The sequence below is a fragment of the Buceros rhinoceros genome, unplaced genomic scaffold (assembly GCF_000710305.1).
Source record: "Buceros rhinoceros silvestris isolate BGI_N320 unplaced genomic scaffold, ASM71030v1 scaffold7284, whole genome shotgun sequence".
Classification (NCBI taxonomy): Eukaryota; Metazoa; Chordata; class Aves; order Bucerotiformes; family Bucerotidae; genus Buceros; species Buceros rhinoceros.
The window spans coordinates 30678-56968 of NW_010408750.1; the positions used below are offsets into that span (position 1 = coordinate 30678).

Genomic DNA, 26291 nt, shown 5'->3' on the forward strand with positions numbered 1-26291 from the left:
CAGCGCAGGGCGCCCGGCAGCGGCAGCAAACGCTGAGCTTGCTCTTTTGCTCGGCCAGAAGCACAAAGTTGCCAAACTTCAAGCTCATTAAGCGCTCCCTCCTCACCGGCTCAGGAATGGCAACCCAGCGCCTCCCACGTGAGCATGGGAAGGCGCTGCAGAGATGGGATGGCTGGGAACGGGAGGGGAGGTAAGGAAGGGTGGAAACGCCAAGGGGGTAAAAACCCACCGGCTTGGGATGGCAGAAGAGAAAGGGGAGACGGTAATGGCTCACAGGGAAAACCCCAGCCTGGCGCTACCCGGACTGCCCCTTAACAGAGTAGCCATCCTCTTTCCCAGGCAGGAAGACAGGAGTGGGCTACGAGGTGAGCAGCAGTCCACGCTCCGAAGCCTCAGGCATATTGGCTTCAAAAAAGTAATACTGTATTTAAAATAAACCACCAAAGGAGAGGTGTGCTTGAAATTCTGCTAGCAGTGCACTCCTAACTGCACAATCGATTCTGTACACGAGAAGGCTTCTACAGTAGTTTAAAACCCATGATGCAGTAAGAAAGGTATCACTGTTGATGTTAGGAGAAGGAAAATTACTTCAAAAAACTCATTTTGAGATTGAATTTAGGAACAAAAGTAAATTATAAATATACTTTGAGCAGTTTGTTGGGTAAAAGAAAACGGGGGAACAGCATTTTTTCAATTTATTTTTCACTTTACAGAGAAATATTTCTAAAACATTTTAGAAAAACTGACATTTATCACGTCAAGCATCCTCTGTGCAGGCACAAACTGCTCACCCACTGCCCTCTCCCTCGCGATTAGCCCCTTTTGGACGCGGGCTCTGCTGTACGGATGCTGACCACCTTGCTCAGCCGGCGCAGCATCTAGGCACCTTTTAGAGACATCAGTGAATTTCATTCTGGGACAGCAGAACTTTGCCTGTCTAATTCAACGAGCAGTCATTCACCCAAGCAGCATGAGTGGCAAGGGAGAAGGCTCCAGGAGAATAAACATCCATGTGTTCAAAAGAACAGTGCGTAAGCGCATGGCTTGCTCACCTAAGAAGGTATTTTCCCGATCTCTGGGAGAGAAGAGATACGAGGTTTGTTGTTTGTTCTCAGCATGATTTTGGTGAGGCAAAGACAGTCCAGGAGATCTGAGGTCTCTCCAGTACTGCATCCAGAGATATAAAAAAACTTCCTAAAAAAGAGTCCCTAGCCCCACTTGCACATAGGGTAAGAGATTGGTCCCAGATTTAGCGAGAAACAGCAGGAAGGGCTCTTCCGGGATACTGAAAACTACATGCTGTTCTCAGAGAAGGCTGGGAAGGCAGAGTCAGATGGGAACACCACCATGTGGCTGTTACAGCTGCGTCCCCGGGTCATGTTCGCCGCAGCCCAGCTGCCTGCATTGCTTGTCAGCATGAAACATGCAGCCAGAGCAGGCTGGAGGACAGGGGCCCGCCTGCTTTTCAAGATATTATCCTGACAAGACGGACTGCAGTGACGTGCATGGTGCTTCTCGTTGGAGGCACCCCAGAATTCAAGAGGAGCTATGAGAAGGCAGACCTTAGTGTTGTGAGGTCTAAGAATTGCTGCAGACATTGAGATCTTCTTGACGGGGGCTATGCCCTGGGGTTGCGGTTTCAAGGTCCACGATGGCCCCTGACTATGCAAAAGCTGAGGGACGCTGTCCCCTTCCTCCTCTGCAAAGGCTGGCTACCACTGTCCAACCTCAAAAGGTTACGGACTTGCACATGGGAACTCTGGGTTCCTTGTCCTTGGTGAGCAATTCCTTCTCCTCCCGTCCAAGAAGAAATGACCTGGGTAACAATGCTGACCTTACAACCCACCTTCTGTAACCCACCATGCATACGAAATAATGAATAAAAACCTTCCTACCACATTTCTGATGAAGACATGTGGTAGGTGACTCGCCCAAGAGGAAGGTGATTAACTCTCCTCTGCAGAAAAGCATGTGGCATTCAGAGTAGTCAAGAGAGTCCTCAACATACTTGGTCAGCTGAAAATCCCGTATTTAACAGAACAGGGTTAACGGGGTTTAACAGAAGTGATTGCTTGGGAATCCAAGCAAAAATTCAAGTTATCGCTGTGTATGCAGTGGACAATAGTCCAACTGATATCTATTACCAACTCACTAAAAAAAATCTACACTACAAAACCATCTCACTGCTTGCAGCAAATGAGCTTGAATGATCTCCTAGTAACAGGCCACCGCCTTGCACTGTTAAAATGTGAGGTTTCACAGTATAAAAATTACTTCACAGAAAGGAAATGCAGCAAACAGAGAAAATGCAATCTTGATGTGTTTACAGTCATTTTTTACGAGGCAATATTTCTGGGAAAGCAAGAACGATATAAATTAAAGCAGCCAGTGAGAAATGTATAGAGTTATAGGCCTCATTTCAGTGCAAAACCAGACTAATAGCTTATGTAAGTACATGTTTGTTCTGAACAGAGAACCACCTGAATTAAAAAAACACCTCTGTGAAGTGATGGAGACTCCCACGGTATCTAAATCCTCCACATATACCGTCAGCTTCTTCAGTCCCCTCCAGAACGGCCCCTTTATAAAGGCGAAAGAACCCAGTACAGGAAATCACTTCATACAGCACAAGATATACATAAAGTACCAAAATGTACACACGTTCAAGTTTAAGTTAGAAAAGGCGGAGCGGAATCTTCTGGTAAGAGAGGCCTACACTATGTTGCTTAATCTCCCATTTAAAGTGACCCAAAGCCTACAAGAATCAAAGAAAACCATATTGTGTCTGCTTCCAGAAACTTAAGCTTAAAGCAAGGCATCGAAATAGAGCGGTAGGCACTGTAACAAGACACTACCTTACCTTTCCTCTGTTAGTCTTTGTTACTTCATTATCTATTTAAAAATTACCATTCAAAGGAAATATTAGGTATCATTCACATTCAAATATTTAAGACTCAGAGATTTTTTTTTTAAATCAAGTGAAGTTTTTCATCTCTGAGGTAGATGACAATAAAAATAATAATAATAAAAAAAAGAGACAGAAATGGAGCTGTCAATGAACACTAACAAGTGCTGGAGCTCCTCTATCGGCAGTGACACACCCCAAGGAGGAGAGAGCAAGCCCTACACCACTATCTGAAACATGAGAAATGTGTCTTCTGGTTTAGTAGCTTCTATAGAAATGCAACACAGAAAAAGCAGAGCCAAAATTACACTGAGATGGCCTTGGAGGAGAACTTGCACTTCTGCTTCACAAGCTACTCAGAAAACGGTGGAAACATGCCCAGGTCAGCAAAATCTTCGATGTTGTAATTGCCAGTACCCTGCGTCGGATCCCCCGGCATTGGCAGCATGTCCTGCACGATAAGGAAAAATCAAAGCGAAGTGTCACTTGCTAGGATGTTATCCAGACACCAACTGTTTCCTGTTCATCTTTTCGGCGTAAAACCAGAAAAGGCCAAAGGTTAGATAAACACGGTGAAAACCAGACCTGTGCAGGGGGCTGGGCTAAGGTTTATGTGCTACTTCTGTTTTGCTGGAGTGTTTCTGAACAGGAGGTGGAACTTTAGCAGGGCAGAAGTTTTGGATTGCTCCTCTGAGTAAGCCCCACACTCCTCCCAGGCTGAAACAGCTCCCCTTGGAATGGGCAGCTACTCGTGGACAGCAGCAAACTCTCTGGTTTCTCTGCATGGGAAGTACTGCACACCTCACACCCTGCAGAAAGGAGCATGGGTTTGGGGAGGGTCTCACCTCGGTAAGTGACCATTTCACTGCTTTTCGTCCTCTGAGGAACACTAAAGACTGGACATTCACCCCAGCTAACACGATGCCCAAGCAGCCTTCACGCGCAGACAAAGGCAGAGGAAATAGCAGGAACATCTCAGGAGAAATGGGATTTCATGGTAATTGCTCCCACATGTCTTGAGCCACGTGAAGTGCCTCATGAGGCAGGAGATTTCAAGAAACGCTCAACCTTTCCTCTCAGCCGGAGGTTGAAGCCACAGGGAAAAGATATCCCTTGTTGAGAAAGCTGGAGAGTACACTTGGCTCTTCCTGTCAGTCCTTACAATAATAAGCTCTTACTGCAAAGCCAAGTTTCGCCAGGAATGGCTCATTCTCCTTACAATAAACCAAAACCTAAAGAGCACATAGGAGAGCTCACAGGATCTGCTCTGTGAAGGAATAACTACTGAGAGCTGCTGCCTCCAAAGAAGTTACCCCAAAACAAAGACAGATTAAAATCCATCTGAGGTCTCTGTCTGACAGACACCACCCTGCCGATGGTGGTGAAAGAGGCTGTGAACACAACTGGCACTTTCTCAGCTGCCAGGGTCAGCCTTCATTTTCTGACCAAAACTTGCACTTAGTTTAAGTTTTCCCACATTCCTCCCCAGCCAAGGGGAAGTTGTAGCTGCCCCCATCTGTTTCAATTTCCATCTCTTTGAATGCATTTCTGCTGCTGGAGCCTTTGAGGCAAGTTCTCCTCAGGTACAGGCCTGGCAGGGTAGTTCCCTCCCTTCTCCAGTCTGTCTCTCTCCTTATGTCCAGCTAACCCAGGGCTGGCTTCAGGCACAACAGTCCAATCAACTTCTTGGAGGCCTTTGACCTGAGCTCATCCAAGTTTCTCATCACATCCAGCCATTATCCTAATTCCCTCTAAATGCATGGTCACCTTCAAGAGCTCTGCAGGTGAGCTCCCCGGTTCTCCCTTGGCCCTCCTTCCCAATAATTTCATAAGATATTTGCTGTGGCACAACACTTGCCTGAGACACAAGCAAGATGCTGCTCGGAGCCCTCTGTCTCTGTGGGCCATCAAACCACAGTGCCATCGGCTCCACCAGCATTACCCTGAATTTGCTTTTGGGCTACAGTATACGCAAAGTCATTAACTTTGCTTACAGAGAGAGATGCAACCGATTAATCTCGCCTGGGCCATGGGCTAAGAGCATGCAGACAGGTATAGTGAAGTTACTCGTTTCTGTGTAAAGCAACGGCTCGTTCACACAGGAATATTTTCAGGCTAACGCCTCTTCTGCAGCATTGCTGCGAGCAACTGAGCACGAGCCCTCTCTTGCAGGTGAATTTACTTCCTATGAGGTAATGAGGTTCCCCACTTCTAAACCTTGCTTGGGGCTTGAACTGTCTTTTCTGCGTTCATCTGCACTGTTTTGCTGCAAACCATCTTTTGATCTAATTTAAAAACAAGTTATACAAGAACAGAGATCTTATTACTTAACAGATCAAGTCCCACTCCACTCTAGTGGAGGCCCAAAATGAAACTTAGTATTATAAAATTAGATAATTGACGAGGATTATTTAGCAGGTATCTGATATCTGACCGGGTTTAACCTTAAAAAAATATTGGCCACTATCTCCTCTGCAGTGTCACACTCCTTTCCTGCTTGACTTATCGAAGAGAATTATACTGGTGTCTAATTGGATTTGACTTGGAGCTCAGAGGCAGCACCAGGAGAAGAAAGACACTCTATTTGGGACTATTTTGTGACTTTCCTACAAAACACAAAAGCCCTAAGTACAGGGTGCAAAGAGAAGGGAAAACAGCACTTTAAATTGGCAAAGATGTTGCTCTTTAGCAGAAAGCAAAACCATCTCAGTTGTAGCTAATGCCAGCTAAGGGCCGTGCAAACCTCCGCTGAACTCTCCTCACCTGGAAGACCTCGGTCTGACTGGGCTGTGGGTGCGAATGCTGGTCACCGCTTTGCTGGTTGTGATGCTGGCTCTGCCACTGGGACCAGACTTCGGAAGGTCTCCCCTGGAACTGGCTGCTGCTCTGGCCACCTTCAGCTGGCCGGAGGGAGAAAGGACAGAAGTCAGAGAGCAGCTCCTTCAAAGCCCCTGCCTGCTTTGAGGCGTCATCCAGCAATGCTCATATTTGCAAACGAGTCTTAGAAAAAAGACCCTGAGTGACACCCTGCCCCTGCGGGGTGCAAGCCGAAGGAGTTCCAGCCCTGACTGCAGGGTGAGGGCCAAGCCCAGAGCAAAGCTCACAGCTGCGGCTGTACAGACGCTGCAGGGAACCGCTTCCAGCCAAACACACTGCACCACCAGACACTAGGCACTGGAAGGCAATTTTCAAGAGTTCCTCCATTCACTTTTGAGTCATGAATAGGGACTATTTGCCATTCTATTTAAAACCCAAACTCCCTTCATCGGAATGCTCTTTCTCTTTAAAAGCCTAATTCTTGCAGAGCAGTGGGTGCACAGTTACCTATTCCTCTAAGCAGCACGAAAGCAGATCTAAAACCAGCAAGATCGACAGACCACAGCCTTGCTGTATTAAATGCAGAGTGTTGTCTGCTGGACTACCTTGTCCTCTGATATTACAGCAAAATTGCTTAACATGCAGCTTATAGCAAACTATTATCCTGTGATGGTTTCTTAAAAGTCTGAGGCCATTTAAATTTCACAGAGTAACACAGGTTTTATGGTAAATACACTTAAAATGATGATTTCAGGGAGATGGATTTCTTCTACGAGAAAAAAAACCTGCTGCCACACACATTAATTTGGTCATCTGTTACACGTACACTTTTCATGAGTATAGCCACAGGTCACACTTCAGCTGGACTCATTTGTCTCTGTATTTCTTCAGACTGGCCCCAACTGTGTAAAATTTTTGAATAATTTTCCTTCAATTATTTATGATGCCTCCTTCTAAGGATTCGCATTTTAGAAAGTTTGCCACCAGGCTTATGCTCTTCCTCCAAACATTTTCTCCCGTTTCTTTTTTTCTCCTTCTCTAAAACGACTCCTGCTATTTTGCCTATCTTGCCCTCACTGCAGAGCACCAAGCTGGGTAGATCTGGTTCTCCCCAGTTATCAGTGCCCTCTATCAAGGGTGCCAAACATCCTGTGCCAAACTTCCACATGTGTGTTATGTCTGACAACCAGACTCGACTGTGTCAAATCAGTCACTGCTTATAGTCATGGCTTCAGAAAATGCAGAAACACGTGCTCAATCCACTCCTTTGGCAAGAGGCTAAACCGTGCAAAACAAAGTGAACCTTTTACAGGAAAGTAAACAGGCTTCAGCGACGTATTCCTATCACATCTGATTACAGCTCTTCCCTTACTGACATTACCACAACCAGTAATTCAGCTGACTCAGAAACCCTGCAGCCATTTTATGGGCCAGAACAAAATTAATCTAAGTTACCATCTAAAGAAAGCTCCGAGTTTTGGTTTTGGTTTAGTTTGTTTTTTCTCAGAACAATATACTGAAATTAACTCGGTGAGGCAAATGATGCGCCTTTTCAGCAAATAGTTACTGCCAGCCAGAGGTTCAAGGCGCTCGTCTCTGAAGGCTGTATTATTAATAGTATCCAAACTGATGTAGGTCAGGAAGTGTTTTTCATTAGGTGAAAGGATTCTTGCCAAGTAGCTTAGGCCTGAAATGCAAGGCTGTCTCATAAACAAACGCACAAAGCCTGCTGGACACGGAGGCAGGAATAAGCTCTGTGGGAAGAGCTCTGTTGCGATGCAGCTTTTCTAGGCAACGCAGCACAGGTCTGCTCTCAGGGAGGCCACCCTGCAAAGGACCTGACCAATTCTGTTCTGAGGGGACAAGAGAAACACAGCACGCCTGGCACACTGCTACCTGCGCGCTTTAGAATCGCACGTTATTATCAGCCAGCCACGTGCTTCATCACTTTAGTATTCGTGAACATTATTCTGCCGGTGGAGTGCAGAAACCTCATCAAGAGGTCACCTGCTGGGTCACAGTCTGAAAGCCACTAAATCTGCAGGTAATAGGAAAAGAAAACCATTCCAGAACATGGCACCTGCTCTGATTAGGTTAGTAGCAGAAAGGGTATATAAAAAAATCCTGTTTCCACCCCAACTCCAGCAAGCCATCTCTGGGCCAGAGGACACTGCCATGCAGTCAGGGAAGTTGAAAATTGGAAAGAATGTAAATTTGTGTCACGCAAGTGTTCTCCTGAGAAGTAAAAAGAACTCAAACATGCCGACCACAATTTGGGAGGATGTGTACTAGTGATGCAAGCAACTTTTGAATCTTTTATGCCACCATTTACTGAAAAAAAACCCCAAAACTTCTCTCATATCATAAAATACCACAATATTCTGAAGTGTGTTGAACGTGGAGGAGATGCATCATGGAGGGAAGAGGTCATCTCTGTCCCTGTGCTCAAGAGGAGAAATCAAAACCCTTTCACCACCCCATCGACCCACCAAAAGAACAGGCCAGAGGATTTTTAAGCAAGTTAATGCTGGAGAATTAAATTTTTATGTGGTTCTGGGTTACGTCATTTAAAACTTACCAAACCCTGCACTTCGGTTTGCTAAGCTAGAGTAGGCATTCCCACTTGGAGAAGAGGTGGCTGGGCTGGAAAGGGGGCTGTACGACGATGGATCGGCTGGGTAGGTGTGACTTGTTCCAATCCCAAAGGGAGATGACTGAGCCTTGCCAGACTGAGATGGAATTTGCTGAGGAATAAAGAGTAAAAGAAGGAATGAGTTTTATTGTTGAGGAAAAGCACAGCAGACTCACTTTTTAACAATGTAAAGACTAAATAGACTCTGCAGATGCAAACAGGCACATTATTCCTGTCTCAGCCACATTTCATTTCTGTCAAAGGCAACTTACTGCTGCATAGGGAACACAACGGACTATAAACCAACATTTACAGCTCTCCTGCTGATTAACCCGCGCGTACTCCATATCAGCGCTATTTGGAAAAACATGATTTCCTACACCTCTATTAAGAGGATTAATCTCCAACTGAACATAAAGGTATAAAGAATTTATTTGCCAGGTGTTTTGATTTTGCAGTGGCACAGTAAAATCACAGTCATCTGAGTGTCTTGCAGAACATACGCAGTTCTCAAGTGACCAGAGTTTGGGGGGAAATGGTCAAAGTTTCAAAGCTAACGAGCTGCTTTCCCTCACTGCGTAAGAAGTTCAGCTTTGTGAAAGTCTTAGGAGGGAGGGTGCATCACCAGCCGTGGGAGGAGGGAAGAAATAGTCCAACTTTGCTTTAACTGGGCAGCTGACTTAATTCAAGGGTATTAAAAACCAACTTGCTGTCATCTTCACCTACCTAATGGCTTTGTCAGAAGGTCTCCAAGAATGTTACATAAACATTTAAACACTGCAGACTGCTTTGGGACATGTACAACATGTACACTGAGACCAAAGAAGGCAAAGTGTCTCATCCAAAGTCCTGCCCCGCAGCAGCATATAACGCTACAGATAGAACCTGCTTATAAACTGTTTCCTGCATCGTGAACAAATCCAACAGTTCCAAGAAAAACACACTGCCTAACCAGTTCCACAAACAGAAATTAAAGGTGATTACATCTCTGGATACTTCTAACGATGTGCACTGTTACTGGCAATCAAGGCACTAAGTGAAGCTATTCTCTTGGACAAATGAAGCGGAGCTGGGGGAGGAAAACGGATCCCAACAGGCGTATAACATGATGAGGATGCTATTAAGTCTTCAGCTCAGTTCCAAGCTAAGAAATCATGCATTTCTAAAGGTTTCCACAATGGTGGTGAGAGCATGACGTGTCACTTCTGGAAGGCTTAGCTCTATTTTACTTTATTGACGACGGATGAATGAATTCCAATTTCCCCACACTCACATACAGACTTTGTTGACTTGGACAGAATTGGACAGCTAGAGGGATGAGTAATTTTTTTTTTAATCAATTTTAACATACTCTGTATCATTCAAAAAAAAGAGAAATCAGTGTCACGACGGACTAAATAGGCGTGACAGAGTAACCATGGCACACTGAGGGCTGGGAAGAATCTGTCATTACTGTGGAAATAATTCAGTTACTGAAAAATTACTTAGTGTCGGCCCCAACGTGCCACTCTAGCCTACTGAACAATGGAGAGTCAAGAGTGATTAGGAGCAGCATTAATGACAGATCAAACATGATTATTTCATATTCTTCAACAGAATTTGAAACCATTTTTTAAAAATTGTTACAGAGAACGAGAGGTAATTTCTGGGCTAACGTTGTCAAGTGCAGGGCATCTCTCTCACAGAGGGATGTGCTGACTCCTCCAGCACAGGAAAAAGCGTGAGCTGCCCTGCGCAGTGCTAACGGAGGGGCCAGGCGCTAAGCAGCCTCTGCGCTGAGTTCATGCCGGGATTTGTACATGCCCTCTTCTGATCTCTCTGTTGACAGTGCGTAACATTGCTGGGTGCAAGGTCTTGGTCCAAGACAGATTTAATACTAATTATGCTTAATACTAAAGCATAACAGTCCTCTTATTTCATTCCGTGCACACATGAAAGTAAGTGCAGGGCTGAGACCTTCCACTGGGATTTACGTCAGTGTGGTGACTGCCACTATCAGGATCACTAGCACAACCTAAATGCCGTTACACACAGGGCAGCCGTCTCAAGCTGTTGTAACCCGCCCAGGAACAGCACGGAAGTGGGGAAACCAGTTTCTCTCTAACCACAAATGATAACGACAAAGTATATTTAATCACGTTCTAAATGGGGATTACTAATTCTCTTGTAGAAAGCACAGAGATTGCAAATCTTTAATGACCTTGAAAATAAAACACCTTTAATCAATACCTGTCCTGGAAACGGTGGGCGATTTCCTGTCCAGGCAACCTGACTCTGATTTAGCTGGCGAGACATCTGTGTCAGATTCTGGCCTGTCGATGAGGAAGACTGGATGTCGTTCACACCAGGCACGTGTACCACAGATGAACTACAGGAACAGAAACAGCGCCTTGTTTGTAGGATATATTCTCGATGCACAAATAGCATTCTGGATAGGGAAATCTTAATAATCACATTAAAACTAACTGTTCAATCTGTCTTAATAAAAAATGATTTAAAACGAAACTAGGAGACATGCTAGCATTCTCAAATTTCAGTTCAAATAGGCACAGAGGGCAAAATTATTTTCAGTTAGACTTCTATTATCTCTTTAAAGGGCCTCGCAAGAATAAAATTAGCCTAACACACTATGCAAAACACTGAGCTCCACACCAGTGCAGTATTTAATGCATTAAAGAGAGCATTCAAGCAGGAACTTAATTTTTAAATTCGTGCTTAAAGTGAACAGTATTTAAGCATTTGCTTAAACGCCACCCTAAATGAAGATGCACAAAAAGATGACACTGTAGAGTACTTCTTTATTTGATTCCTGCCTGGAAAATGAAGAAGTGTGTGCTATATATTAAAATAAACTTCCCAGAAATTCCTGATTAGAAGGAAATTTTTCTGAAGGAGTGCTCCACTTTACCATTTTATTCTCATGGAAGTCTTGAACAGCTGAATCTATATAACCACACACTGCGAATGTGGCTTTGTGCATTAACTATTTTACACTTATATTATTTTACACTTTATACACTCATATATTTATATATGTCATACACAAATATATAAAGAAGACACAACATATAAAAATGCTTTTGTGCATCAACAGGCACAGCGTGCTCTCTTCCCCAATCCCTGCCCTACTGCGTACTTTCACAATCAGTTTACAGAGAAAGAAGAGCGCAGATTGGGAAAAGAAGTAAACACGGCTGAGCAGAGAGGATGCGGGACTCTGAATCCTCTGACAAGACTGACAAAATCCCTCCCAGAGTCATAAGCAAAACGTGGCAGGCATTTGAATATGGGAGTTGTTATTCTCTCTGATTTAAGCTGCCTAAAAGCAAAGTGTGTGTTTAGAAATTCTTTGTAGAGTTTGTTTTCTTTTTTCTTTTCACTTTTTTCTTTTTTAATTTTTCACTACCACACAGTCTCCAAAGAAGGAAATGTGGACCAGGAACTCCACCTAAATCTGGCAGAAGCATTGAACATTTGAACATTGGGAATTAACAAAGGAAACGAACAAAACACAGGCCAAATCCCAAGATGGCAAGTCAGCCATCCAGTAATATCCAATATCCAATTAAAAGACATTTTAACTCACTGTCACACAGTCCTCAAGCCATGCTTGGTTTTAATTTGACTAAACACATGCACAGGGATTTTATTTCTCCCCACTGATATTATTAGCAATTATAACTTTAAGAACACATTGTTTTACATAAAGTTATCGCCTGCAGATGGCTTCTAATTCCTGGATCTGACAGCCTCTGAATGGCTGTTCTTTCACTTTCAAACCTTGGTTCATCTAAAAAAGGAGAGTGAAACTCCACTATGACAGAACAGTGATATGAAAGGCACTAAGATAAATGTAACCACTATTACCACACTCTCAAAAAACGACTGGGAAGGAAGGCAAACTCTTAAACGTCAGGTTAGCCAAATCTGTACTGCCAGCTGGCAGGCAACGACACGCACTTGGAATTACTCAAAAATGCCTCAGAAAAATGCCAGACCACCACCTTAAGTGTATTTGGAAGCTGCCTTAGAAAACTGCTCATGTCCGTGTCCCAGCACTCACCAGGGACGACAGATGAAGCATCCCTCCGTTCCCTTTAATAAGGTGTCCACACTGGTGCCCTTCAAGGCAGTCTGCAGAAATACTGATAGCTCTACGTGCAAAACAAATCTCTGCACCTTCCTAGCTTCATTGAATGTTCCTCAGATATCTGAGCCTGCTCCATCACCTCTCAGGTTTATTTCCCTTCATGATTTGTGCTGCTTCTTAGCTTTTTTCCAATTACATCATCACAGCCACAAGCATCTACTTACCAGCCACTATTTTTAACAGAAATACCCAAATCATCTCAGACCGTAAGCCTATCCTAACTGCTGAGACATCACATAGGAGCGAAGTGTACACAAGCAAAATTCATTCACGTAAGGAAAGCCCTTGCATCTCAGGTTGGTTTTGTAGCCACTGTATTGAAGGGGAACAGTCTGCCGCTGTCGGAAAGAAGCTGATACACTCAGGATCTGGACTACAGTACCTGAAAGTCTTTCCCGAATGTCCTGGCTGAAAGGGACTTCCCTGCGAGTAAAGCTGCTGGTTTCCTGCTGTGGATGCTGAGGCCATCATTTTTTTATCTGCTACAGAAGAAAAACAAATCACAGAAAGAGAAAAGTTTAGAGTATGAGTAATGAGAATTGCAATGCAGGATTTTTCCTTCCTTCTTGGAGCTTTATGAAGCAGCCCTGTGGAACACATTACGAAGGACACAAAAGGGCTATACGACAATTCAGTATGAAACCAGAGGCACAGCTGGTTTGTGTCTACTTCATACCCACTTCCCAGGATGTACCTCATTAATGCTATTGTTTGCAGGGAACATAACAGTGGCATGTGCTCTCCAGCCACGCAGCCCAGACCTTCTCTGTGCCCACTGGAAGCTGCTCCCGACCACGCAGACAGGAGAGGGAACGGAAAACAGAAAGTGGCTCTGGCCGAGGCAAGGAGTGATGGGTGCATGAGTCCCAGCTGCAGACTGCAAAGGGGAACAAACATTTTCTGGAAGGAAGATGGGAGAGTCTGTGCAGCGGAACAGAGGAATGTCACATGAGAGAAGCCTGGCCTGAAGGAATTCTGATGGACACACACCTCTGTGGCCTACCCGGTGATGGCCACAGGCGAAGGTACATTTTTGGCTCCAGTATCAGCCCTCTGAGCGCTGTTGCTGTTACTACAGCCTCTTTGCACTGAGGGAGTAGCTGGGGAACTCTGCTTCCCTCCAGGATGGCTAGAGGAGTATGCGACTCCCCCAGGCAGCCTGATGGCATGCCTGCAGATCTCGGGGTGCCCACCTGCAAACCTGGGTGACCCCGCAGCCCCTACCCACGTTTCAATCTCACAGGGGGCTGGAAGCACTTTGCTTCTCAGTGTCTGCAAGGCTTGCACACCTCAGCTGTGGCAAGGCAAACCACTGGGCTCTTATGGACTTTGCTGTCCTATATGGGGCTTAAGGGAGCCATGAAATAGGATGCAAGCATCCCAGCGGGGTGCAAGAGAGATTAGCACAGTCAATAACGCACACGTGGAGATGCCATTAACTTTTATAGTCTACTCTTAATGTGGCAACTGGAGATCAATCTCTAATTGAATTAAATGAGATTGGGTGCCATTTGGTCCCTTAATTTAATTTTCTGGCACTGGATTATTCCAAAGCCCAGGTAAACCTCACTACCACTACTTTTCTTAAAATAATTTAAAGGTCAGCTCTACCACCATTTATTCAGCTTCCCCAGCTTCCCATACTGCCTCCAAGTGCAAAACTCTGCACGATTTGCTGCTGGCTTTGCAATCATCTGTTGCTACACACCTCTGACAGGCCCAGAAATCAAATCTGCCTTCTCTTTTTCCTCTTTGCTCTTCAGATTCCCACTCATGTCAGAGGATGCTCTCCTGGACAAAAGGCTCACTCAACTCACTAGTCATAGAAGTATTTTTCAGTTGTCTATAGACCCTGTGTGTGTGGCTCACCAAAGGCCTCTGACACGCACCAGCTCTTCTCTGTTACCCAAGTTCTTCTTACATTACATCCATAACAAGAATCTTATCTAAGCAAAGAAACAGTCCCCTCAAGTTACCTCACAGGAGCCTCACAGAAGGAGTGCATATGCCAGCGATGCAAGCTGTCACTGCTTTTCCTCTGTAGTGGAGAAATTTAAGAAATTCTTTACTGGCTACATATCGCCCACCACAGACACCAAGACTGGGCTGCAAACCTACACTGCCTTGTTAAAAAAAGAAGGAGAAATGGGGACAAGGTCTAGAGAAGGTTGCATAGCAGGAAGAATTGAGAATGGATTGGGATGTCTCTGAGAAGAAAGACAGATGATTTTGGCTTTTTTTGCAGTAATGTCACTCTTACATGAGATGTCCCATTTTCCAAAGGCACCCTTTACATGGGTACCAAACTCTCAGGGTTGGAAGACTCAGACAGAATCCTGTGGGTCCTTTAGATGTTTGCGAACAGCTTGCCAGCGAAATAGAGAGTACCCTAAATGAACTGGAATGCCTCACACGGAACAGAGTTGCCATGGCAGCTACCAGGGTGCGTGCCACAGGATGAGGCCAAGACAAAGGGAACGGCCAAACTAATTGCGAACAGCTAAATCAGCTTTAAAATCTCAGGATTTCCTGAGTTACACTGAACGCTCCGTAGCCTCTGAATCTGGCTCACATCTCTTCCAGCTGTATTCTCACTCAGGATTTTACACACTACTACTCTGCTCTCACCTTTGGTACAGCACTGAAAACCTGTTTTGTTTTGGTGTTGTACCTGCATCCCTAATCTCGCTTCTCTCTAAACCCCATCGCTGTACTCGTCAACGACAGCCCCTTCTCCCAGCAGGACCACTGTTCCTGCCTGTAGAAAGATCTCTGTAAGAACTGCAGCATCCTGTGCTCCAAGGCACTTGTACAAAGTGGTGAAGGTAGGCTTTCTCTCCCTACTTTTTTTTTTTTATTATGATGTGCAGCCACCACGTGCAATTATGGCAGCAAGCTCCCGATGTCAAACCTGTATTTTTACGGAACACAGCAGAGAATGAGATCGGGTATAAACATGATGCAAGTGTCCTGCAGGCAGCATGCGGGTTTGTCAATATTGAGTTTGGACAGTGTATCTCATCTCTAACTGTGAACCATCTCTTTTTAACATTCAGAGAAGACCTTGATCACAGCTCCCAGGAGAAATTCAGACGGGTGAACATCCCAAAAAAAGCATAGCCTGTAAATTGATAAGAATGAAAAGAGAAATGGCATTTCCAAGAACATAACCTCCCAGCTACCTCACAGCTTGCTAGACCCTTAACCCTAACCCCTCCCCACAAACAGTCGATAAAGAGCCAATAAAGCAGCCTAAAAGCGAGATGTTCTTGCTTGGAAAAACATATTCTGGTGTTTAGGGTTGGAGTCTTGCTACCTTTTAATGGACCCCTTTTATGGCCTCAGCTGTTGACTTCACTGTTAGAGCAGACAGACGAGGGTGAACAGGAATAACAGAGAAGTCCTAGCAACAGGAGGACAGAACATCGAGTCTATACTGCAGTTACAATGCCTTCTCCATTTAAAAAGGCCACGCCAGACATAAGAAACCAACGCAGTGAGGTCATCTCCCAACACCCCTGGAGTCAAACCCTGTGGGTTGTTTCCTTCATGCACTGCGTGACACTTGTGCATTGATTTATTTAAAACAAATGTAAAAACTCCTCTTTTTCAGTGAGGACAGTTAAGAACAATAAACAATTAACAAGTTCTTCCACGAGCAGTGGAATTAATGAGCCTGGTTTCCTACAGATATGTTTCGGATGACCCCTTCAGCTGCCAGTCTTCTCAACGACTTCTGTCTGTCAGGGCAACAGGCAGTGTAGGCTGGGGCTAGTTTGAGTCAGCTATGTCTGTCTGACTGACAAGCTGGGTGGTGCCTCTTAGACCAGGGATGGGAAATCCTTTAGTGAGGGCCCCTCAGCAAGGACTCTGTCCCCCCAGTAATTTTCATGAAACATAAAACAACACACTATTTCTGAGACTTCTATCACTCTTCTAAGAACTTGCCAACAGGTTCAAAATTTGGGGGATAAAGACTAAAGACTCACCGACAAGTAACGTGACTGGAGATGCCTCAACTGACCAGAAAACCAGTGTATTATTGCACTGCAAGGCAGCATGTGCCTCTGAAATATCAATGCAAAAGCTGGTGATTTGATTAAAAACTGTAGGCCTATCTTACAACTACATGGTGATTTTCTTAATTCATGTTTAATTAAGAGAGATGAACTCACATCTGCTGTTTAAGAAAAAAAAATAGATACTTTGAAAGGCCAAGTTCTGCTCAGTATGTTTAGCATTTGTGAACACTGCTTAAGGTGCCCCTGTGAAACGAAAAGAGAATCAAAAATAGGTAGCTCTGGTGACATGAAAGCCATCCTTCCCTCCTTGAATTTATAGATACTTTGAAAGGCCAAGTTCTGCTCAGTATGTTTAGCATTTGTGAACACTGCTTAAGGTGCCCCTGTGAAACGAAAAGAGAATCAAAAATAGGTAGCTCTGGTGACATGAAAGCCATCCTTCCCTCCTTGAATTTACTCATCTTTAGGAGAAATATCAACTAAAAGCAAATTCTAGGATATGTCCTGAAGACTGATGTTGCTTGGAAATTTCTCTGCCCCATTGTAGTTTCTCTTCTACTCTCCTGAAGCTGTGCTCCGTGTCATGTAACCAAGCTTAACACAGCATTAAATATTAAACATCAGAAACATTCACTTACAAGTAGTTATTCCAGCAAACATCTCAGCAAATCTAGGATCTCTCTCTTGGGAGAAGATGGCATCAGGCTTTTCCACAGACTTTCCACCCTCATGAACATTAGCTTGTATACTTGGAACAGGCACCTGTTGAAATGCACAGAAGAAGGTAATTCCCTCTAGCATATTTGATGAAAAGGAATTCAGGGACAGTCACAATGTCTTTTTAATTTTGCTGAAATCTGCAACGGAGTTACATTTTAGAAGATCAGAGGCAAGAAAATAAAAACTTGAGAAATTTCACCTGAGATAAGTCATAGGATGACAGCCCATCTCTCTGATGTACTTCAAGTTCTGCTTGCTGCTGCTGAAGTTGTCTGCAAAGGAGACAAAATGACTTTGTTACAAAAACCAACTAAGATATAAAAAGGAACAGCCATGGTCTCCTATTTCATACTCTTGAGTGGAACACCTCTCAGATGATTCAGTAAACCCCTTCCTGTCAGATTCATGTGTTTTTAAAGCTTTCTCACTGAAAGCTTGCACCACAGGAACGTAACAGGGCACGCAAAGAGTTTTTCTGAATAGCACAGAAACGTAGATGGGTAAGTAATGGAAGGGGGAATACAACCTCCTTAGAAAGGATTTAAGGATTCTCTACTAAGACACCAAGAATGTCTTCCTCATGTTAACGATGCATATGCCAGAGCCCTTCACTGGTCCTGCTGTAAGTAGACAGGAAGCCTCCAGTAACAGAATTATGCTGGTCAGTGAGGAAGAGTCATCAAAGCTCTGTCTCAAGCAACCTGTTGAACTAGAAAGAACTGCCTATACATCCTTCTTTGGATATAAATGCCTATTTAGCAATGCTCTGCTTCTACTCTCCTCAGGATCCAAGTCCAGATTTTATTCAATTTTTAAAAGCTTTTAAGGCTGCGAATGTCCAGAAATAAATTGCTTGTGTGACTACATAAAATCAAGACATTACATAAAATCAATTAGTGATGACAAATGCTACAGAAAACACACGTCTTCTTTTCATGCTAGTCAGAACTGAACAAACAATATGCGTTGTTTAAATGAGATAAAAATCACTGGAAGTAATAGCTTTAATCCAATTACATGAATTTAGGAAAAATTAAATGTGCTGCAGCAATAGAAGAATACTTCAAAAGAAAATGCCAGAGCTAATAAACATTAGGGGCTATACGCCAGAATGAAGAGCTTTAGTGCTGAAAACTGCAGATCCTTGAAATGCACTTGATTTGTGTTTGGTGTCAGGAGCTGTTACTGAACTATGACAGCTAGCCAGGATCAACAGATAAAATCACTGCAAGTCAGGAGAATTAACTGGCAGGTGACCTGCAGGGACAGCAGGGAAGTGGTGGTAAGACAGGTACATTCTACACGCGCAAACACGGCCTATTTATAAAACTGTACAGATCATTTATATAGCTGTAGTATGTCCAGCACAGTGATCTGAATCCAGTTCTTCACCAGCTTTTTTTTAATTCTGAGAGCACACAAATTCAAAGCTCCTGATTAAAAAAAAAAAAAATTCAGAGACAATTATATTAATTGTTGCTGTTGGAAATGTTGAAGTTACTGTAACAAAACAAATTCTACACAAAAGGCAGTGTGCAGTGAAGTACAGTTTAGCAGAAGTAAAACCTGATCCTTCTGAAATGGAAGGCAAAAGTGCTGCTGATGCATTAAGACCAGAATTTTCCCATTAAAATGTGAACTGATGGTTTCTTGTTTGGACTCGTACCATCCTCACGTTGGGTCGTTAGGAACCTCACTTGTCTGAGCACACGTTTGTGTGATTGTTTGCAGACAGAGAAACCCAGCTTTGTCCTAACGCCGAGCTGGGATGGCAGAGCACAAGAGCCCCATGATCTTGGCAGCACAGCGCTGGGTTTGAGCTGCACCTGGGCTGTAGCCTGATCAACCAACAGCCCTGAACAGCATGACCACAGCATCGCCTTCACTTCACGACTTCATGTGAACAGCAGCTTGCAGCTGGCAGGCCAGCACCACAACCTGAGAGTTCCCTGTCGAAAGAAAAGGCTCTGCCGAGGCCCTTGTCTGAGGCAGCATCATGAAGGTGGCCGATCCCCTGTTCTGCTGCGGGCCAACATCACGAAGGGCCCCGCACCAGTCTCTAGGGTGAAGCCGGGAGCTTGCTGGCATTGCAGCATCTCAAGGAAGATTGCCTGTGTAATGACAAAAAACCTCAGCGTCTGTAAAAGCTATCTAAATGCCGGGCACTGTTCACGAACAGCTGCTTCCTGCTGCTTGGTCACAACTAGCAGGATTGCTTCTGGCCTGAGGATGCGCAGGTAGCATACTATCCCTGTCAGGCTCTTTGCCGAGTTCGCAAAGAAGAGATAAACACTCCCAAATGAGGCTAAAGCTCAACGACTAGGATCAGATTAGAGTCGGACTGGCAAGAAACTAAGTTTGATACTTGCAAAAGATCCTGGGAAAGTGGTCACAGCTTCTGGCCTCTCTTTGAAGAAAAAAAATCACCTAATGGACAGGAATTGGACACCAAGTGGGTTTTCCACCCAGCAAGGCACTACATGTGACAGGTGGTAATAGATGAGATTGTGTAAAACAGCAAGATCACGGATTTGAAACTCTGGAAAATTAGGATATATATTTGGCCACAGGGTTGAATTTTAGATTTTTATCCAAATCTTCCTTTATATTTTGAACTAGATAGATTCAAATGTCAAGGGACTGAGACACAAACTGGAAAACAAAGTCAAATGACATATCAGGCACAAACCGATGCAAACGTCAGGGACTACCCTAACATGCGACTGAAGTAAGAAAGAGATTTTTCCAACCCTCGGTACTTTTCCAGAAGACACATTGCTCAGACACCAGTTACTAGGCTCCACGGCAAACTGGATAAAAATTTGTGATCTGCAGCAAACAGAAGATCAGAGTAGATGGCCAAAAACCTTCTGCTAACCTTACGGTGTAAGAGCACATAACACGCGGAGTCACTTTTGTGCTGTGAGTTGCATGAAAAAAAAGTCACTCCTCCAGGTCATTAGAGCGCCATGGATTTTCCACATTATTTTTGCCAACAGAAAATTCCTAAAAATTACCTCTGGAATGCAAATAAATTCCTTCTCCGCAAGCATAAAATGCATATTTTCCAACAGAGCTATAGGAGGTAATTTAATCACGGCAAATCTATGGGCAAGTTTTTCTAAATACCACCCTGTGGACAATAAACACCCATTAAATCCTGTTGTTAACGTGAAAGCTAATTACACTGTTTAATTTGTTTTTATTACCAACAACTTGGTGCGTGTGTCAATAAACAGCACATTAGGTCTCTTCTGTTCCGTGTAAAGCATGTTTTCTTGATTCAGCCATATACACACGAACGAGCCAAACAAAACAGCGTACTTACTAGTTATTTGTTTTGTAGGCACTTCTAACTTGGTGCTCCTTCGCCCTTCTCTATCTTTCATCTCTAACACTCATCAAGCTGCAGTACAATATAAATACCGCATTCTGTTGACAGCTCCGAACGTTGGGAACAACCTCCCAAATCCATTTCCTATAAAACCCAAATACTTAAGTGTACCTTCACTGAACCCTGTGCAAGCTATGCTGCGCTTAATTAGGTGAGCATCTTCTGCTGGTGTTTGCTGCTACTGTATAATAGTTCAAACCTGAAAGAAACTGCAGCAATTCAGAGACCAGCTGAGCAGGGAGAATTGAGCGCTGCCGTCGTGGTTGCTTCAGACCTTGCCTCCTAACCAGTCCTTTAGAGTGAACGGTCAATACCTGCAGGTCCCTTCAGTCACCCAATTGGTAGACAGTTTTTGTAAAGATGATACAGAACAAGAGCTCATTACCAGTTTGGGCAAAACCCCTCCCTTCTGGCTTTGAAACCAAACCCCAAACTACACTTGGTTTCAATTTCGGTTTCACAGCTTCAAGGAATAAATGAAAGAGCAATTTCCTGGCTCTACTGGATACCCAACGGAGCACGTAAGGTATTGCCTGGGTCAACAGAGGACTGCCTGTACTTCTGAACTGCTGGCTCACCCGCAGGTTCAGTATGACACCGGGAAAGCCCTTGGCTTGAACAAGGAATGGTTCGGCAAATCTGAAGGTTTCAGTAGTTAATTCGAAGTTACCTTGGTAAATGTATTTGAAGGAAAAGAGAAGATTCTGTGGAAGTTCCTAGGAGACTGGAGAGAATTTCAGCAGTAATAATCTCTCTCTATTACCACTGAAGTCACCTGTTCCTTTTCCAGGCGTAAGAGCAAAGAATTTGAACTTTAAAATTAACAGTCTCTGTGTTGAAGAGAAAGAACACTCCTGTATCCCTACCAAGCTATTGTATGTAATACAGGCACATTGGACTCCTGCCTGGTTTGGACAAAGGCAGTAATACAAGTCTTGGGGCTGCCATTGTAAACTCCTCTTCCAGAAACACTCAAAATCTCCCTCTTTTAACCTACAGTTACAAAGCCACCCTGTGAAAAGGTCTGTCTTACACTGGCCTGGAGGGATCAGATAGCCCACAGATGGATGGCACCAGGATCATGGGAAAGAAAGTCTCTAGCACCACTGCCACAGACGAGAATTTTATCAGAATAGTTGATGTCTTCAATATTTCAGCCCATGAGAATCCAAAACAGAAAGCATCTCTTCCACAAGCACGGGCTGATTAATCTGACAGGCTGCCTCCAGCAGCGACTTGTGCCAGCTCACTCCAAGACAGAACCCTTGAGACTCAGGACAGCTGCAGAATTCAGAAATGCATGCCGTGCAACCTAGAACTTCAGGGCTTTCAAAAATGAAACATCAAAATCTCCATAAAGGTCAGAAAAATATTTCTTCTATGCATACAAAGCCTTTTATACAGTTTTGGCTATCGCCAGGACAGATTATTTTATTCAAACGCTGCTCCATGTGTATGTTAAATAAACGTTGATCACAATAATTATTTCTTTTTGGAAATCAAACAGTCCCAACTACACAGGAAGACGTGGTCAAACAGGGAACTCTTCAGCTGAACCCAGCACAAATGCTAAACGTTAAATGCTTCGTTTCTCCAGGAAGTTTCTCTTGGATGACTACATCCAAGTGAAACTGAGAGAAGTTTTCTTTTCTTTTTTTTTGCAAGGAACTAAGTGAACATTTGAACCTAATGTTTCCTTATCCTTCTGCACCAAAAGCAAGTTTGGAAAGTCGACTATTTGAAGCTCTAAAGGAGTATCTTAAAAAAAACCAACCCAAAACCAAAAAACACAACCCTGAAAAACTGAAAAAAAAACCCCAAAACCAAAAAACCTAAACAAAACCCAAAGCAAACAAACCAAGCCAACAAAACAAAACAAACAAACAAAAAAAATCAACTAAGTCCTCCACAGCTGGAACCACCACTGCCATCTACAGTCTTTTGGGAAAACACTGACCAAGGCAAAATGAGAGCTATCTTGTTAACAGGCAGACAGCCACACAGACATACATACTGTGGCTTTAAACTATCCTAAATAAGTTAAAAACTGATTTAAACCCAGAACTTTTGGCTACATTGTCTTAAAAATTCATTGTGACATTGTCAGCTGCCTCAGACCTCTATTTTCTGGAGCTGGCTAGATTATCACAGTGACACACAAATAAAAATTTGTCTCTGTGCTGAACATCTAGAACTGCACAGTGGAAGCCACTCCTGCTTGGTCTCCATGTGAAACCCTTTGCCGGACCCAGAGCACCTGACACTTCCACCAACACGTGGAGATGGCCACATAGCCTGGGGTTGGTGCCAAACATCTAGGCCCAGCAGGAGCTGAATGAGGAGGCGGAAATCAACAGTTACCACAACGTACGACTCTGCAAGGCATCTAGGAAATGAGAAATCGCACCATGACCCGTGTTGACAAATGTGCAAAACCCCCCCCAGAAACAGGCAGGAACAGCAGTACACTAGAGCAGTCCTCTTTGGAAATCTGCCTGAGAACTGGGAGAGAACAGGGAGAAAAGTGGAAATCAGCTGGAATAATGCATTCTTTCTACTGTCCAAAAGCAGATGTATAATGGGTTGTATCTTGCCGTATGATTAGAACATTTTCTACGTGACAGGAAAGAGGGAACAACTCTGGCAAAGAGCAGCAGGCAACTTCCATATTAGGCCAACACTTCTGGGTCGTTATTCAAACCTAGCAAGAGAGATAGAACGAGAGCCAGAAGCTGGCACAGTCCCGCGCCGCACAGTAAGCGCCAAGCGGAACAGTGCAGTGGAAGCCCGGGAAACAGCATTCCCAGAGTCAACACAACCTAAGTCTAAAGCCCCGCTTTTTGATCTGTGAACTCTTGGGAACAAAGCACGATTAAGCTGGCCTGGGACAGATTTCAGAAGTCGCTTTTATTTTGCAGGCCTGATTTGGAAAGGAAATACAAGACAGCAGAAATGTGGAAATAGCTGTTTGGATGCACAGTGCAGACAGTGAAATATTCAACTGTCTGATTTCAAGATGCATGTGCTTGTTTTCACAGGCATAATTATTCAGGTGTTTCAGTCCAACTTTTTGGGTATGCAGAAAAAACCAAGCAAAACCATTGCGGTGCTGGATTTCAAGTGAGCGAAAGCGGAGTCCTGCTAGTCCAGGTCTGTGTCATGTCCAAAGGAGCAAACCAAGGAACGCCCAGAGACACTTACTAGCTTTCTAAGCTCAAATGGCAAAGCCCCAGGGGTTTGGTTTTGCAAGTGGAGCTCTCAGCACGCATCTCCACTGGTAGGCTGCATGTTCAGCGCTTCCATTATACAGCTAACAGGTTGGGATCGGAAAAGCAGGGATTTCTTCCGAGCTTAAAAAGTGGCAAAACAGCTTCAGTCAGACCAGAAGCAGATTTTGTTTAAGAAATAGATTAAGTTTATATTGGACAGAAGAAATATTTATTAAAAAAACCCCGAACTATAAAGCAATAGCTTTATCAAGGCCAGATGAGCTCCTGAAGTACTGGCTCAGAACTCAAGAGGCTCCAGAAGCTTCTGTGCTCAGCTACGCAGTGATGAACCTCCACTAGATTCTTACGGTGACCTCCTCCTAAGAGGTCCAATGACAGATTTTTGAAAACATTAATTCAAAGACAGGATGACTTAATTTCCCTCTTAAGATAAGGGGTTGGACCTGACCTCATACTTGGGGATATTCCAACAGATCTTAACTGAGTATCAGGAACCCTTCCCACTCAAGCCTACTAGCAAGTCATCTTGCTATCTTTCATAGGCTGTAAGAGTAGACACAACTCAAGGAGGTGTCCAGGACTACAGAACGGTACGATCACTGTCAACAAGGACATGCAATTTTCTCTTTGGCTTAGGAATCAGGCTAATCCTCCTCCAACATCAGGACAGCTGGTCTGCTGCTGGAAGCTCTATGCTAATTTAAGGCAACTTGGACTGAGATCAATGGGTTTGTCTAATGACATAACAGAAAGTGACGTTTCTCCTCCAGTGCAGCCAGGCCCTGGAAGCATCACAGGTAATGGCACAGAGAAACAGCTAAGCTGTGAGACCTCATGATGCAGAAAAAATCCATTACAAACTGTACTATTATAGAGAAACAAACGTAGCTAGAAACAGGCTACGAAAAAATCAGAATGGGCTTCACAGCAAAAAGCAACGCTTAAATTCTTTCCAAACCACGTATGCAAAAGCATCTGGAAAGGCACATACTTTACATTAGTGTTGGTGCAGATGATGTATTCAATCTCATCAGAATACGGATTCTGAAACGTGAAGCTGCTGGTTCTGATCAGCATCCATTCCCGGTTTTTGGTACGAAAACGATACATCACAGACAAGACTTGACCTTTCAGTTTCACAACCTGCAAAACCATTCGGAAAGGTTAATAAAAGGAGACTGCTACCTGCTATGCAGAGGAAGAGTGAACAACAGTTACCGGTGTGGTTTAAACTTGCATTACAGAAAGCTACGGACACAGCAGAGGGATTGTTAATTTGAAGAGAATAGGCAAAATCTGGTTCATGCTTGCAGTTTTTTCCTTCAGAATGACACCCTCACAATTTCTTGTATAAAATACCATTTTCCAGCCTGCATACTAGAAGAACACAGATACAGGTTGTGCTGTTATCCCAACGGGGAAGCTTTAAGAAGGTTTTAAAGTGCAACACTTATCGAGAGATTGCCAGAAACCAGATCTCTTCAATGTTTATAGGTAAACCATAAACCAAACATTACAGCTGAAACAAAAGCCCACAAGAAAAAACATTTTGAGGTTGACTATCTGCTTTTCCGCTTGGATACCTAGCTATACAATTCATGTATGCGATACACCGAATTACCCATCAGCATCCACATTTAGGGTAATACTCCAGAAAGATGGCTTTTTTTAGAAACCATACATGGTTGATTTGCTTTTTTTCCCCAACCACATTGTAAGCCCATCTACGACAGCAAAGAGCTAACAAGAAACACTTGCTTCTGGCTTTCAAAACATTAAAGAGTGAGCCAGCCTTTGAATGGAGACACCACCAATAAGCCACTGTCCATTTTAATAGTATTAATGAAAACAGAGAGCAAATTCTTTACTTGGGCAGAGCATTTGTTTATGACTGAGAATTCAGACGTCTGGCAATACTCAGTTCAAATTCTGTCTTTGGTAGCGGAAGTTTTGTTGAAGTCAATAGTTCAGCATCAAGTAAGAAGTAAGAAAAAGCCGGCTGAAGAAGTACACTCAAACCAGCACTTGCACACTGGCACTGTAACCGCATTTTATATGTTATCTAACAATCTTCGTTTAAGTCAGGAGAAAACTTAGATGGTTTCAGGTCATTCAGCTGGCACTTACCTGGGCTATCTGTGTTTATTTTTTACTGTGTTTCCACCAAGCTGCCTCGGGGAAGGAAACAAAAGGTCTACTGCAAATAAATGCCACATCTCATTGCGGATCCTTAACACTTACCCTCTGGAATTTTTTTGTTATTAGCTATCTGCAGCCTGTATTCTCTAAAGGCAGGAAACCCAGTATTTACCCTCTGTCTTGGCTGACAAGCAACTGGATCAAGAAAAATGCTCCAATCCCATTTTTTTCCAAAGGTCTGCATTTCAAATTGATCAACTGGACAGAGGATTAAATGGAAAG

The 26291-nt window shown here is 43.8% G+C and overlaps 1 protein-coding gene across 1 annotated transcript in view; it reads right to left on the minus strand.

Annotated features, from left to right (window-relative positions):
• Positions 1–3025: 3025 nt before the first annotated feature.
• The window catches only part of ARNT2 (aryl-hydrocarbon receptor nuclear translocator 2), a 72893-nt gene continuing 49627 nt past the window's right edge, over positions 3026–26291 (minus strand). The window contains exons 11-18 of the mRNA XM_010134963.1: positions 24862–25013; positions 17446–17518; positions 17165–17288; positions 12887–12986; positions 10584–10722; positions 8301–8466; positions 5669–5805; positions 3026–3356 (exon numbers count right to left, since the gene is read on the minus strand). Of these exons, the coding sequence (XP_010133265.1) occupies positions 3258–3356; positions 5669–5805; positions 8301–8466; positions 10584–10722; positions 12887–12986; positions 17165–17288; positions 17446–17518; positions 24862–25013 (990 nt within the window). The 3' untranslated portion in view covers positions 3026–3257. The remainder of the gene's footprint in view (positions 3357–5668; positions 5806–8300; positions 8467–10583; positions 10723–12886; positions 12987–17164; positions 17289–17445; positions 17519–24861; positions 25014–26291) is intronic.